General features: G+C 48.3%; 2 protein-coding genes across 7 annotated transcripts in view; both read right to left on the bottom strand.

The window, feature by feature from the left end:
• The window catches only part of PPCDC (phosphopantothenoylcysteine decarboxylase), a 35737-nt gene extending 33053 nt beyond the window's left edge, over positions 1–2684 (bottom strand). For all 4 annotated transcript variants that reach the window (XM_036279633.1, XM_036279616.1, XM_036279642.1 and 1 more), the window contains exon 1: positions 2624–2684. The gene's annotated coding sequence lies outside the window, so the exon portion shown is untranslated. The remainder of the gene's footprint in view (positions 1–2623) is intronic.
• A 336-nt stretch (positions 2685–3020) lies between these two features.
• The window catches only part of SCAMP5 (secretory carrier membrane protein 5), a 50070-nt gene continuing 37545 nt past the window's right edge, over positions 3021–15545 (bottom strand). For 2 of the 3 annotated variants that reach the window (XM_036278578.1, XM_036278584.1), the window contains 7 exons: positions 12642–12683; positions 11715–11843; positions 8561–8717; positions 7330–7431; positions 6769–6886; positions 6315–6505; positions 3021–5399 (listed from right to left, as the gene is read on the bottom strand). In XM_036278578.1, the coding sequence (XP_036134471.1) occupies positions 5282–5399; positions 6315–6505; positions 6769–6886; positions 7330–7431; positions 8561–8717; positions 11715–11843; positions 12642–12648 (822 nt within the window). In that variant the 5' untranslated portion in view covers positions 12649–12683 and the 3' untranslated portion in view covers positions 3021–5281. Of the gene's footprint in view, positions 5400–6182; positions 6506–6768; positions 6887–7329; positions 7432–8560; positions 8718–11714; positions 11844–12641; positions 12684–15545 lie in introns of those variants that run through there. The other variant, XM_036278593.1, reaches the window with a different exon arrangement.

Below are 15545 nucleotides of genomic sequence, written 5' to 3'. Positions count from 1 at the left end.
CCAGTACATCCCTCCCTGGACCTGTCTCTTTATCTGAAGCGTCTTCCAACAGAAACCTTCTGAGTCAATGCAGGCAAGACAGTGGTAATGGCTCTCTATACTATAGGGTCCCTAAAATGGGCAAAATCAGCATGGGAGGGGATACTAAGATAGACTCTAGGAGGAAGTGCCTGTGAGTTGCCCAATGGCCATCACACGACTGCAGACCCATAGGGGCCTCCACTCCACATGCCCCTTGGCTCACTAGGGCCTCTTGCCCAGTATTTGTTTTCAAGAATCTGGCACATACCCACATGAGCTGAGGATCATGTTTGGATCCATTATCCCACTCCTAACTGAAAGGGTCTCCCAAAGGCCCAAACCCTTCTCTTGAAAGCAGGGGTTAAACACAAGCCAGCTCCCTTCAGCAAGACTCCCCTGAAGTGTCATTTGCCTATGATCTCAATCCTGCATGCCCAGTCAAGGCCCTGCTTGCCCAGAGCAAAACTGCATCTACTCCAGGGCCTGGGGAGCCCTGTTAGCAACTGGCAAGGTCTAGAGGGCCTATCATCCAGCTTTTTCCCAGAACTAATCTGCAGGCTGATCAGCACCCATAGTAGATGATGGAGGTACATTCCTGACTCTCCAGGGAAACCTACCAGATTTCAAACCTTGATCCTGTCTCACCCCAGTCAACTGGTGCTAGGACAGAGAGAATCCTGCAAAGCCAGAAGGTGAATCTAACCTGTGGTCCCTGAACCTCCACCACATCAAGCTGTGATATCAGTTAAACTTGGGGCAGGAATTCACATTGGTGACTTCAACTATGCCCCACAGTAGGTGGCATAGCCCAAGATTTACTACTTAGCCTCCAAAACCTACCTACCTTTCTAGAAAAAGAGGGGGGGGGGTGTATTTGAGGAATACAAAGTGGATAATTTAACCAATATTTATTTGAAAGCAAGGTCAAATCAATCTGACAATCCCATGAAGGGTGACAACTGGCAGGAGTTCTTTATGCTCACAAAAGACCAAAGCACAAACTAGTAAGCCTATTACTCTATCCAGTTCCTGTTAGAACCATCTATTTGCACAGCCAAGGTAGCTGTAGACAGCACCTCATTTCCCTGGGCTCTGCTGTACTCAAGAAACTCTTGAGCAGCAGATTGAGTTGGCAGGTAGAGAGGTTATAGGGCTAAAGGCTGTGATTACTGAGCCTCAAGCTCCCAGGGCACAAGCCATGAGAGTAAGCCAGAGCCAGAAAACTGACAGCTTCTCTGTCCTTCAGAAAGGCAGGGCCAGACAGAGTACAGAGTCTCGGTGTATGGCAGGCTCATGGTGTGTAAATCTCCTCTGATGAGTTTAATTTGGCAAAGTTAAGTAAAGGTTTCAGGGATACCTGCCAGTCACAATAAGGACAGGTGTGGAGCCAGAGCAGAACCAGGTCTAAGAAAAGGCAGACAGGGTATGAGCCCAGCCCAATGCAGGAATGATGAGGGGCTGGGGCCTAGGACAAAAGCAGAATGAAACTCAGGGGTGGATGGGCAGTGATATAGCATACATTAAGAGCTTGGAGCCTTTAGCCTAATGCCCAAGCCCCTCACTACTGGCTTCTGGTTTCTGTTCTGGCCTCATCTCCCACCACCAGTCAACAGACTCTACTAAACCACTTGTCCCTCCCCAAAGTGTCACCCTGCCCCCAAACCCAAAGTCATTAAAAGGAGTCCCATAGCCACAGGGGTACTTTAAACCCCTTTCCTCAAGGAAAGGGAAGGAACTCTTCAAAGAGTGCTCAAGACCTTGGCATTCTAAGACTGCTCTTCTCACAAACAAGAGGCCAGTATACGTGACTCTGCTGTGTCTATAATCCCATTAGCCCACCCTCTAATAGACAGATAATTAGATAGATAGATAGATAACTGATAGATAATTAGATAGATAATTGATAGATAGATAGATAATATTCACTCACATATTGGGCTACTAGCAAGAGACTTGAGTACGGCCACCTCTTAGCCTCGGGAAGAAATGTGGAAAACCCTTGCTTCCAAGACACTACCACTTCTCCAACTTGGGCATCTCTCCTGCATATTATCTGGCTCAGGCCTCCAATACTTCAAAACATAGCACAAAGTTTTTCTCTGACAGAATTTGGCCTTGCCCTGGCCAGTTTGGCTCACCAGTTAGTGTCGGCCTATGGTCCAGACAGAGAATCTGGCCTCACTCTAATGTTGAAATGCCAGTCAGTACTTTTAGGGGGATTATGGGATAACTGAAACATCCCAGGACTCTGCTTTTTCTATTTCACCAAAAGATAGTAGTTTGTACTTTCAGCAGTCTCTATTCCTTTTTGGTGCTGGGGAGGGATGTTCCGGCCCTATAGGCAGTTAGGAAAGTGAGGTCCCCACGGGTTCCACAGCCCCTACATACAGTTGCCGACCCACAGAGTGAGCTGTGCATCAAAGAGGAAAATGAGGAGTCTGTCTGTCTGTCTGTCTCTCTCTCTCTCACACACACACACACACACACATACACGCTCACGCGCGCGAGAAAGTAAGATCACATGTACAGCCGCAGACCCACAGTCGCAAGGGAAGCTTTTCCAACCCCCACCACAGGCTCTGAACCCCCTCGGACTCCTCACCCTTGCCTGGGGCGTCTCAGGGCAGCCTGCAAATATCGCAATAGCTCGGCCACGTTTTGCGCTGATTCTGATTGGCAGGCAATCTCACGAGAGCGTCTGGCAGCCTATGTGATTGCACAGACTTCTGGGAGTTGTAGTCCATTTCTCCGGTTTGTGGTACTTGTAGTCCATTTCTCCACCTTGCGGTAGTTGTAGTATACGCAAGGGAATTCTGCCAGGAGCCCTGGTTCAGGTTCTTGTTTTTTTCTGGTGTTCTCACCGGCTTTCACCTAATTGTCTAGCCTCCTCACTCCACACCCCATCCCACACATAAACACTGCTCATAGTTGGGGTATTTATTTATTTATTTATTTATTTTTGGTTAATCCTTACCCAAGGATAATTTTCCATTGATTTTTAGATAGAGTGGAAGAGAGGAAAGGAGAGAGACACATTGACTGGTTGCTGCACAAGACCCTGTCCTGAGCCAGGATCAAACCTGAACCCAGGTATGTGCCCTTGACTGGGAATCGAACCTTCAACCCTTCGGTCCACAGGCGGATGCTCTAACCACTGAGCAAACTGGCCAGGGCATATTTGGGGTATTTAATACTCAACACTTAGCAAGCCGCTTCTATTTTAAGTCACAAGGGTCACAGAGATAAATCTGAGGCATCCCTGCTCTTGAGACAAGCAGGGACACGGAAAATTACAGAATAAAGTCCTCCGTGAAGAAGCAAAGGGGCATAAACACCTAGAGGCAGGGAAGCCCTCTCAGAGGAGTCACTCAGGGTGAATCAGGAAGGATCAGCAGGAGCTAAGAGTGCCAAAACAGCAGTCCAAATGGAGAGCACAGCAAAGGGCAACAAGAAGGTATCTGGAGAAAGCAGGTGGGTGCACTGTGTCCTGGAACCCCTTGTATTTCTTGAGGCTGCTCAATCAGCTGCCAGTCTCCATCATGAGAGCTGAGTGAGGCCCTCTGTGCTCTTCCTTTGCCTACAGGGACCATCTGGACCAAACCACCCTTCACCCACTAATCCAGCCTTCTACTTCCTCCTGTGGAACTCAGAGGCCTCTGTGGCTATTTCAAGGCCTACTCAAGGCTGCCTCAGGAAAAAAAAAAAACACAGAGGTGACTTCTGGACCCTGGGAATGACAAGCTACTGACCCACCCTACCTCCACACCTCACAGCCCACAGTGAGGTTCCACACAGGCCCAGGTGAAGACAAGTGACACAGCAGAATGCACAGGGCCAAATGTTCCCCTTTATTATGGTTCACTAAGTTACCACACACATTGACCCAAGCAGGTCAACTGCCAGATGGAGAATGGTCTGTGTCTCCCAGAAATAAGGAAGAGCAGTGGGCACCAGCAGAATACAAAAGCAGGTCACTGGCTGACTGCAGACCTGAGGATTCCCAGAACTGACCTGGACTTTCCTCCATTCTACCCCCCAGACCATCCCACAGAGATGAATCTGTGCCCAGCCCCAACTTCTCACTCTAGTTTCTTCATCATAAAAGTGCATAGTGGCCTGGAGATGCAGCATCCCAGGGCCTGTACAAGCTCTGCCACACACAAGTAGCAGGCCTAGCCAAGAGCAGAGTCAGGGCACAGCCATATAGGTCTAAGCCAGGACAAAGGAAAGGCAGGGAGGGAAGGAAATCGACTGGAGGTAGTAACCAGCAGGTCATGGATCCTGGGCTGGAAGCTGGACCACAGGCCTCCTGGAGCTACCAAAGAGACTAAGAGAAAGGGAACCAGAGGCCGGGCTGGGGGAGAGTACAGGGAAGGAAGAACCTAGACCTAGTGTACTAGGGGCTGTGAAAAATGCTTTCCAGAGAGAAAGTAGTAGAGATGAGAGCCAATCATACTTTAGCCCAAGCCTAAGGGACCAGTAGGAAGATAACTTTCTAGTGGCCCTGGCTACCTTATAGGAAAATGAAGTACTTAGAGCTCAAAGCTCAGGATCATAACTGGAAGCACAGGTGACAGGTTCCAAGCTGGAACCAGCCCACAGTGGCCAAGCAGGGTTTGGTTTTTCAGGCCAAATAATCAGGTAGAAGAAGGGAGAGTGGGAAATGAGCAGCTACTCTTTGAGTGAGAGTCCACTCCCCTCCAGGGCTCAGAGAGTCAGGGTCTTTGACAGCAACATTCTCATAATGCTTGGAACAGAATAGCCCTATAGCCCTGAAATCACTATCCTGGAAGAGAAAGGGGTTCTGGCAAAGTGTGAAGAAGGGCCAGGAACCAAGGCCAGTAGGCATAAGGGAGCTGGTTAATTTGACTTAAAAAAACAAAAAACATGCCAGAGAGCCTCCCTTCCCACCATTACTAACCTGAAATCCCATTCCAACCGTTGCACATGCAGATAAGATTGGCCCTGTGCTTCATTTCTGAGCCCTAAATTCAAGTGCCCAGAACTGCCCTGTGACCAAGAGCAAGCTGGAAAAGGGGAGTCATGCACCCCTCTCAATGGGCCATGCCTGCCCTCTCCTCTGATCTTCCCTCCAGGCCAGCCCTCTGAGCCTACCCCTTCTACCAGACCACACAGAACAGCTACCGCTGCCAGAAATCCAATGGTCAATCACTCAGAGATACCTAGTACCTCCCAGCAGGCCTGAACTAGCCAGACCTCACCCAGGAACCAATAATGATTTACATACCCTCCGCTTTAGCTACACCTTTGTCTGGACACCACGCAGCTCTTCAGGGAGAGCAGGACAGGGTGGTAGCATCAGGCCACAGCAGCTAGGGATTTGGGGAGGGACATAGGCAGAGTGGCTCGAGGGGTTTCTGGGAAGAGAAGAAAGGGAAGCAGGACAGTAAAAAGAGCCTGCCTCTAGAGGCCAAGATCTGGGAGTCAGGGAGATGATCCAGCATTGCCATTCCCTGGGAGTCAGGTGCCCAGAGGGGCTCTGCACCTGTGTGCCCTCCCACATCATGGCTAAGTCTCCACTCTCCTGTCTGCTTCCTTGATCTGGAAATGGGCTCACTCTCAGGAGCAGAGACAACTGGGACATTCAGCCTTGGGGAAGACAAAGAAAACTCACATGGGAAAGAGAGAAACCCTGGGCCAGAGAAGAGACCACAGGGAATGTGACAGCAAAAAGATAGGAGGGGAGGAGATTGAGGGGGAAGAGACCCAAATCAGAAGGAGCAAATGATGATCCCTGGCCTGTCCCACCCTACCACCCACCACCACCACCACGAGTGCTAAATAGCGTTGCCTCCCAGTAAGACCAAAAACGTTAACAGTTTTAACTCATAACCCTGGAGAGGGGGCCAGGCTTTCTCTGCTATGCCTCCTGCCCCATAAGGAGTCCTTGGACCAAAGTCAGAGGGATTGTGAGGGCTAGTTTAGTTCTAAACATATATCTAACACCACGACAACAGACATCTCCACTGCATACTACTTCACAGGGGCATGGACACAACTACCACCACATGGGACAGCTCCATGTGCATCCCATAGCTCTCAGAATGCTCAGGGCAAAATCCTAAGGGGTAGGGTAGATTTTATTTATATATATATATATATATATATATATATATATATATATATGATTATTTGTACAAAGATGAAAGAAGGAAAGGGAGGGGAGAAAAGGGAAGGGAGAACCCTGCTTGGTCACCACAGCAGATGATGTGGCTTGAGCCCCCATCCCATCAGCCCCCAGCCCTGACTTCCAGTAGGCTCAGCTGGCTCACATCTCATTGGAGTATGCGTAGTTGGGGGTGGCAGAATATTGAGTCTGTGGCTGATTCATGGCACCCTGGGCTGCCCCCATGGCTGCATTCTGGGCTGCTTGCTGCACATGTGGGTTCTTCCATGCACCCGTGGTCCACTCCTCCTGAGCTTTGCTGAAACTCCCCCCACTGCCCCGGTAGAATTTATGAACCTGTGGGAGGAAGAGCACAAGGAAGGATTAATTGAAGGGAAGAGGCAGGCCATCCAGGAAAGATATGGGAGCCAGAAACAACTCACTATGAAAGCCAGCCCCGACTCCTACCCATGCTCTGTGCATCAGGAGCAAAGTCCACCAAGCCATTCCACAATGAGTCCCTGGGAAGACCTCTGAGTCCTCCATCATTGTAAAAGGGGTTGTTACAGATCACAGCCCCTTTCCAAAGCCACCCTCTTACCCTTGAGGTAACCACATACCATGCTGAGGGCGATGACGGAAAAGACAGCAACAACTGTGAACATGATGGTGGGAATGAGCATCACCACCGCCGAGCCAACATTTGTTCCAAAGAAGGAGATGGTGGCAATCCAGCCGCTGCAGGAAGAGACCAGCTATAGGGCTGCCCAGGAGCCACCCCACTAGTCACTAGAGCAAGGAACCATCTCATTGTCTCATGGAGGGACCATATCGTTGGATGCAACGGGACCATCTTACTGATACCCCAAGGGCCTAGGTCAGTGGTTCAAAAAGAACCCTTCCCGTGGTTCAAAAGATAAGCTCCTCAGACATAATGCTTCCTTTCCTTGGGTTCTCCCATGATTTTTTGACACTCCTCAGCCCCCAGAAACTACTGCAAGGTTCTCCTCCTCTGATGCTATGGCTGTATCTACTACACTAGTCTGAATCCTTTCATACTTTCTATAATTCATAGTGTCCTCACAGGTAAAGTAGCTAAGCACATGGAGGTAAGCAAAAGACATAACCAAGGTGCCACCTTTGCCAGCCCTGGGTCAGTCCCAGATACCTCAGTTTCTTACCAGACGCCCCAGCCTGGAATGCCCACAGCCTGGATGATGCTGATGATCAGCTGGGCCATGAAAGTGAAGAAGAATGCCATGAAGCTGAAGGAGCTGTCAGTCCTGCAACAGAGGAGATAGCTCCCATCACCTGAGCAAGAGGGCTAGGGATTCCCTGCCTTCAAAGCCAATAAGCCCTTACAAGTTTAAGTGAGTACGCAATGGACAGAAAACAGTCAAAGGCCTTAACGAGAGGCCAAAATGGGACAGTGTTTAACCATGGATCTTTGCAGGACTCCATGTGTTAGGTCTGTGTGCAGCATTACATGGGGAGACATCTCTTCATGAATGGACCACCCACTGGTACATGGGTGGTTGGCCTGACTGGCACAAAATAGACGGGCCCATTGTGGCAGAAATAAACAACCCCACTGTCAAGGGAATGAACAATTCCATTGGCATCAAGACAGCTAGCTCCGCTGGTACATGAATGGATGATCCCATAAGCTTAGAGACAGAAAGTCCCATTGGTACTAGAATGGACACCCTATTGGCACCAAGAAAGTAATTTAATTGGCACGTAGTTGGATGGTTCTCTTGGCAAAGACATTTGAGGCACCATGGATACTCCATTGGCACCAAGACAGATAGCTTTGTTTGTACATGGATGAACAGTCCAATTGGCACAAAGATTGAAAATCCCATTTGACACAAAATAGACACCCATTGGCACCAAGACAGCTAGCCCCACTGATAAATGGATGGGTGGTCCCTTTGGTATAGTTGAATGACCTCATTAGCATATAAATATGTCGATGGTATATGGACAGCTGGTTTCACTGGTATATAGATAGATGTTCCACTTGGCACCAAATCAGTTAGCCCTATGGGTACAGGATGGCCCATCAAGACAGGTGGCCCCTTTGGCAAAATTTAACATGCAGGTCCCTGGGGAAGACAAAAATAAAATCGGCCTGGTCTCTACTCTATGTTGCCCACACCTAAGGGCAGAGTGATGAAGGAAGGAACTAAAAGGAAGGCTCTGACTCCCCTTTTAGGCCCTCTCACCCCAACCTAGAGCTCCCAGGAACCCCAAATCCTACCTGACAGCCTGAGCTGAGGGTGAACAAGGGAAAGTAAGTTTGGGAGATGGCCAAAAATAAGGGGGTGGGTGAGAAAATATGTAGAGAAGAGATGAGGGAGGTGAGCAAAGAGGCAGGGTTATGAGCTGGGGTCAGCACCAACCACTTACTTGAAGGCCTTGTAAATGGGCCGAAACCAGCAGACGTAGGAACAGGGTGTGAAGAGGATGAGCCAGAGAAAGGCGAGGCCAAAGTTGGTAGCTCCCCCACCTCCGATCAGCCACGCGAGACAGCCCACCAGGTTCACGGCCAGCGTGACGCTGTTCACTGCAGACCCAGGAGCACATGCACACAGAGACATGAACACAAACACCAGGCCCATGCAGAGATATATGAGCACCCAGACATGAACACACACACCCATAACTCAACACATTGCAATCAAACACATGCAAACAGAGCAAGCAGAGAGATGTAGACACACACAAACATACATGCAAACCACATTTATACACATTCATATCCATAACCCACATCAGTGAACACACACAAACACACACACACACACACACACACACAGAGTAGAGACTGTAAGAAGAAAGCTTGGAGCTCAGACCAAACCCCTCCCCACACCTGCTCCTGGGGATCTTAGAAACCCAGAGAACTAAGAGCCTCCAGAGCAGGAATCCAGAGCTTCAGCCCAGAAAGTCCTGTTGAAGGGCTCCAAAGCCCCATAGTAATAGAAATGCTCTTCTCCTTATAAGAATAGCCTCAGCCCCTGGCCCTGGCAGACCTACAGCAATCAGCAAGGCCAAGGCACGGGAAACCCACCTTATGACTTCTCTTGCAAGGTAGGGGCACAAAAAGGGGAAAGTAAAAGGCCTATGAAAACATCTCTTCAAGTTACTGTACAATCTGCCCTGCACTTAAATGGGACAGGCAGTAGTAGCTGGATCTCAGTCTTTAAATCCATTTTTTAGACAACTATCATGCCACCTCCTCCAGGAAACCTTCCTGCAGCCTTACTCATCTCCCATCCTTCAGACCTTCTGCAGACCTGGGCTACTCTCTTGGTTCCTCAAGCACAAATGCCAGCCCATCAAACAGACTAGAAACCTCCCAAGAACAAGACCTAGGCTACCCCTTCTCCATACCCACATAATCTAGCTGAACCTCATAATCACAGTGTCAGTGAGTCACAGCCAATTGGAACTTCAAAGACTCCTTCCTTATCTGATGCTGACACTAATACACACCCAAGTCTTCTGACACAAGGTGATCCCTTCCTAGAATATTAGGATGAGTCCCTGTAAGGCTCCACAAAGACCTGCTGAATAAACGAAAGAAAGGGGGCTCAATCTTAGCCTCAAACATCCAGGCATCTATGGAACTGGCATCTGAATAGAGCCCTTAAGTATCTCAAGTATACATTTCTTTGGGAGCAAAGTTTCTGGCAAGCACCTAGAGAAGACTTAGGAAAATATTTAGAGCCTTTAAATCCAGCTCCTGAATGAGATCTTCTCAGGGGCAGAGTTCCCAGAGCCCAGGGTCAGGTGGTGGAATGCTCCCCAAGTCTGCCCTCACAATACTGTGACCTATCAGGTACACCTATCTCGGGCCCCTCATAATAAGAATGAACATTTCTTCCTGTGCATTTCAGCTGCATTTCCTCCATTCCTGTTTAGTGCCCTCAAATTTCTTGGAACTTGGTGTTCTTAGTGATTTTATTTGCTCTTTACATAAACCAGACATTATCCTGTTTTTATGTTGGTTTACACCTCTCTTCCCAGCCCCACCTCTCTCTAGTTCAGTTGATCTAGTTGCCTTTCCTGCAATTATTCTACTGCCTTTTTTGGAATTCACATCCATTGACTTGGCCACTTTCTCTCTAGTCATCAACTTTTTTCAGTCTCCACTTCTCTCTTTGTCTAGCTTAGATTCCATACTTCATTACACTCATTTTCTTATTCCCTCTCCTGCCCTGTCTTCTGATCACACTCACCCTGGATGAACACAACTCCCATCTGGACCTGAGCTGAATGTTACTAGGAAAAAAGGAGCCCCCAGCCCAGAGGCCTGGTAGGACTACAAATTCATGGCAGCCAGTCTCAAATGAACTCATGCATGGCCCAGAAATCTTAGGGGTCACATTTCTTTGGATAGTGTCACCACCATCTGTCAAATGTGCTCTCATTCTAATCCCAGTCTCCTCAAAGCTCCCATCCCTACTTCTATATCATATTTTGATGGGGAAAAAAATTAAATCCAAGAGAGAAAACCTACTCATTCTCTCCCCAACATCTACAGACCTACCCACACCTGCCCCATCCCTTCTTTCTCTCATGTTACATGAGGAAAAATGGCCCCATGGCCACCCAAAGGCCAAGCCAGGACTTGAAACTGAATTTGTCTGTCCCTATACTCTTTCTACCATTCCATGAAGAACCTGTTGCAAAGACAGCATTCTTTCCCACCTTCCTGGCACAATTAATCATCTCCCCAGGTAAGTGGCTAAATGCAGGCCTGACTCAAGACAACATGACATGTGGCAAACCCTAGCTAAGGTCACCTGTGGTGTCTGGTGTTCCCTGGGACTGGTACCCAGCACAGAACAGTCAGACTCCTCTCTGTGCACATTCCTAAGAGGAACCAATGACCAGCCTGGGCACAGCCAAGTCCCATCCCCCTAAGATGATACTTTTCCCACCAACTTGCCATAGACCATCAGAAACTTGAACTCAAAATCTTAGAACATTAGAACTCTAAACTCTTATAAGTACTGACCACACAATACCAAGCTCTTTGTGGAACCACAGAGATCACTGAGACAATACCTTCTTTCTACAAATGAGGAACCTGCTGCTTGGGAAGTGGAGCAACCAGCCTGATTTGATCTCATATCTCCCAACTCCCAGTTGAATGCTCTTTTCTTTGAGCAATGTTCCAGAGAAAGCAAGAAAAAGTAGGCTTTAAGGGAAGGGTAGGCTTTAAGGGAAGGACCCTCTCCAAATTCAGAATCCTGAGGTTCACTGGAAAACTACTACAGTCGGAAAGGAAAGGGAGACCAAGATATAGAGACCCTTATCCAAATGGTCTGTGAATGGGAGATGGGAGTTGGTGGGAGGAGAGGTCTAGATGGGGGGGTTGAGGAAAACTGAGGCCCAGCTGGGGAGTGGGCCCATGAGAGGAGCCTTTTGGGAATCAGATGGAGAAAGACTTTCTGGCCCATGCAGATGCTAAAAGTGGGGTTGAAGAATAGCAAACTGTGTGTACCCCAACCCAATGTCCCACACCCCCACCCAGCCCCCCATCCATAGCACTCACACATCCAGAGGTAGTAGAGGCGCTTGGTCATGCTGAGGTGCTGGGGAGGGATGTCTGCCTCAAAGTCTTGGTAGAAACATGGCTTCAGCGGGATGAATTTGGGCAGTGGTGGGAAGTTGTTCACTCTTTCTGTGGGTAAGGCATATCGCATGGCATCAACTTGAATGTTCCCCTCCCCAACAATCCAGTATCACCATTTTTTCCCTGGCCTAGGCTGTCCTGATGGTCGTTGTGGCACAGGCCACTTTGCTATCCCTACCCAACCATCCCTGCTTCATCCAGGCTGTGTGAGGTTCCCAAAGTAACCAAAGCCCCTAAGGCAGTATCACGGCCTGTCAGAAGAAAAACAGTAAATGCTGTCCATCGGGGTGTAGCATCCTCCTCAGCAGGGAGTCAGTTCTAGGCAGAGGAAGCAGGAAGGGTTAATCTGGAAATGAGGGTTCCAGCCTCAACTCCAATATTCTTCTCTTGAGCAATTCACCACCCCTCTCCAGACCTCAGTTTATCCAGTGGGATAAGGGTTGAGCTAGAGAATCCTTAAAAGTCCCTGCAGCTCTGGCATTCTGTACCCAAGTCTTCAGCAACCAGACAACTCAGAAACCAGAATGAAAGGTTTCAGAGTATTAGAGACCAATGGTGACAGAGGGGACAGGGACTGTGCCATCCACATCCAATGGCCACTAGGATCAAGGCATCAGGATGCTCAATCCCTGATCCCCAAGGTCAGAGGTCTGATAGAGGACTAAATAGTGTCATGTACAGGGTCTCAGATAGACAGGCCTAAGTAGGGGACCAGGGTAAACCTGGGACAAGAGTAGACAAAGAACCTGACCTCTAAATACTAGGGGGGACAAGGGAGCTAGGAAGATGTCCAGCCATCCTATACTTATTTGCATGTCTTACCCACATGGCCCGCCCTCTCCTTACCTGCCATGATGGCACCAGCCGGCCCAGCCTCTTTGTCCTGAACTGGAAGAAAAGCCAGAGAAAGATGAGGACCATGGCCCATCCAAACCAGGTCCCTCTCTCAGCCCCAGCCAGGTTGTATGCTCCCTGGGGTAGGACTCTGTTCACATTCCCACAGTGGGATGAACCCAGTGGAGGCATCTCCTACCTCACAGAGCCACCACTCTACCAGCTACCTCCTTCCAGGCATTTGCCCTTTGCCTCAAGGCACAAAGTCTAACCACAGAAAACTCCACCCAAGAATAGGAAAGAAACCTAGAACAGGACCCCATGCAGGGGAACACAACTGATAGGGAGGGCCTGAGAGTACCAGAGACCTCTAAAAGAGGAAATTCTATTCTTTGACCCTGAACACTGCAGAGCCCTAGCCTCAGTCATAGGCTGGGCTCCCCTTCCTCCTGCCTTTGCCAAATGATGGAAGGCAAAGGCAGGAGGAAGGGGAGCAAAGGCAGGAGGAAGGGGAGCCCAGCCTATGACTGAGGCCAAGGCTCTGCAGTGTTCAGGGTCATATAATCTTCCATGCACTGGGGAGACAGCATGAATAAGAAAGATGTGGTCGCCCTGGCCGGTTTGGCGGTTGGAGCGTCAGCCTGTGGACCAGAGAGTTCCGGGTTCGGTTCCCACTACAAAAAAAAAAATGTCCTCGGGTGAGGATAAAAAAAATAAAAAATAAAAAATAAAATAAATAAATAAATAAAGGAAAGAAATCCACTGTGGCCAAAACAGTGCAAACGAGGTAACAGCCGAATGTGAAGCTAGAGAGGGGAGGTAGGCAGGGAGTGATACTTGAGGCCCCTGGGAGCAAGTCTGAAGAGGCCCTGAAGTGGATTTAGGGAGCTGGGGGAGGGAGGCCATCAAAAAGACTTCCTGCCAGCTTAAACACTGGGGGAAGGGACCTGCTAAGAGAGAGCCCCATTACAGGAGGCACTCCGTGAGAAAAGACACAGGGCCCTGGAGAAGACAAGTAGCTGCTACTGACTTGCCAACTCCCAAGTGTTGTGAGACCCCTAGATAGGCTACATTGTAGGCACTGGGGATATTCCCATTGGGAGTTTCAGCAGAGGGGCCTGCACTGAGACAACATTGAGTCAAGGCCAAGGAAGTGAATGAGCAATCAGTTCACTAGAACAGTAACTGGTGGAGGTATTACACAATCAAAATCAGAAAATGGTCTATGGCCAAGCACTAAAGCAATGCAACATTTAAAAGTTGGGTAGAGCCCTGGCCGGTTTGACTCAGCAGTTAGAGCATTGGCCTGTGGTCCAGAGAGACCCAGGTTCAGTTCCCGCTAAGGGCACGTACCTCGGTTGCAGTTTGTCCCAGGCCCTGGTTGGGTTGTGTGGGAGGCAGCCACTCAATGTGTTTCTTTCACGTCGATGTTTCTCTCTCTCTCTCTCTCTTTCTCCTTCCCACTCTATCTGAACAAAAAATGAAAAAATGTCCTCAGGTGAGGATTAAAAAAAAAAAACAATTAAAAGTTGGGTAGAGCCTGGCTGGTATGGCTCAGTGGCTGAGCATCAACCCATGCACCAAGAGGTTGCCAGTTCAATTCCTGGTCAGGGCACATGCCCGGGTTGTGGGCCAAATCCCTAGTGTGGGGCATGCAGGAAGTGGCCAATCAACATTCTCTCTACTGATGTTTCTATCTCTCCCTCCCTCTCCTCTTCTCTCTCTCTAAAATCAGAAAGAAAGAAAGAAAGAAAGAAAGAAAGAAAGAAAGAAAGAAAGAAAGAAAGAAAGAAAGAAAGAAAGAAAGAAAGAAAGAAAGAAGAAAGGAGGGAGGGTGGGTAGAGATTTCTATCAAGTAAAAAAAAGACATAATAAATTTTTGTTGTTAGTGCTGGTTACACAGAGGTGGCAGCTTTGTGAAAATTCATCAAGCACACAATTACAATTTGTGCACTTTCCTATTTGTTATGCTTCAATTAAAAGTTTGCTTTTAGCCCTGGCCGGTTTGGCTCAGCGGTTGGAGCGTCGGCCTGCGGTACAGAGAGACCCGGGTTTGGTTCCCGCTATGGGCACGTACCTCGGTTGCAGTTTGTCCCCGGCCCTGGTTGGTCGTGCGGGTGGCAGCCACTCGATGTGTCCCTTCACGTCGATGTTTCTCTCTCTCTCTCTCTTCCTCTCTCTCCCTCCCGCTCTATCTGAACAAAAAATGGAAAAATGTCCTCGGGTGAGGATTAAAAAAAAAAAAAAAAAAAAAAAGTTTGCTTTTAGCCCTGGCTGGTGTGGTTCAGTGGTTAGAGCATCCACCGCACACCAAAGGGTCTCAGGTTTGATTCCTCATCAAGGTCATGTACCTGAATTACAGTACCTGGGTTCTAGGTTCAATCCCCAGCCAGTTGGGGTGTGTGCAGGAGGCAATGGATTGATATCTCTCTCACATCTCTCTCTGCCTCTCCCTCTCTCTCTCTCTGCCTCTCTCTCCCTCCATTCCTCCCTTCCACTCTCTAAAAATCAATGGAAAAAATGTTCTCAGATGAGGATTAACAAACAAAAAAGTTTGCTTTTAAAAAAGAAAAACAAACCCTCCTAGAGTTCCAGTCATATTTCTCTGGATCCAATTAAAATTGTGTGGCCTCTTTGTGATAAAATCAAATATAGATATAAAATCCCAAAACATCTACCACAAAAGGAAAAAAAGACAAGCATGATAGGGACCCACATAAAATGATATCCTTACATAGGTGCATTAATTGTAGCATTATTTATAATACCAAAAGATTAGAAACAATCTACATGTCATTAGAGGACTGATTAATGATGGTACAGTCATACAATATACTGCTCTGCAGCTATTTTTTAAAATGCTCTGCAGTTATTTTTATTTATTTTTTTAAAGAATCTTTAATTCTTTACAATTTT

The sequence above is a fragment of the Molossus molossus genome, unplaced genomic scaffold (assembly GCF_014108415.1).
Source record: "Molossus molossus isolate mMolMol1 unplaced genomic scaffold, mMolMol1.p scaffold_m16_p_1, whole genome shotgun sequence".
Taxonomy (NCBI): Eukaryota; Metazoa; Chordata; class Mammalia; order Chiroptera; family Molossidae; genus Molossus; species Molossus molossus.
This window is presented reverse-complemented; position numbering and strand designations above follow the sequence as displayed.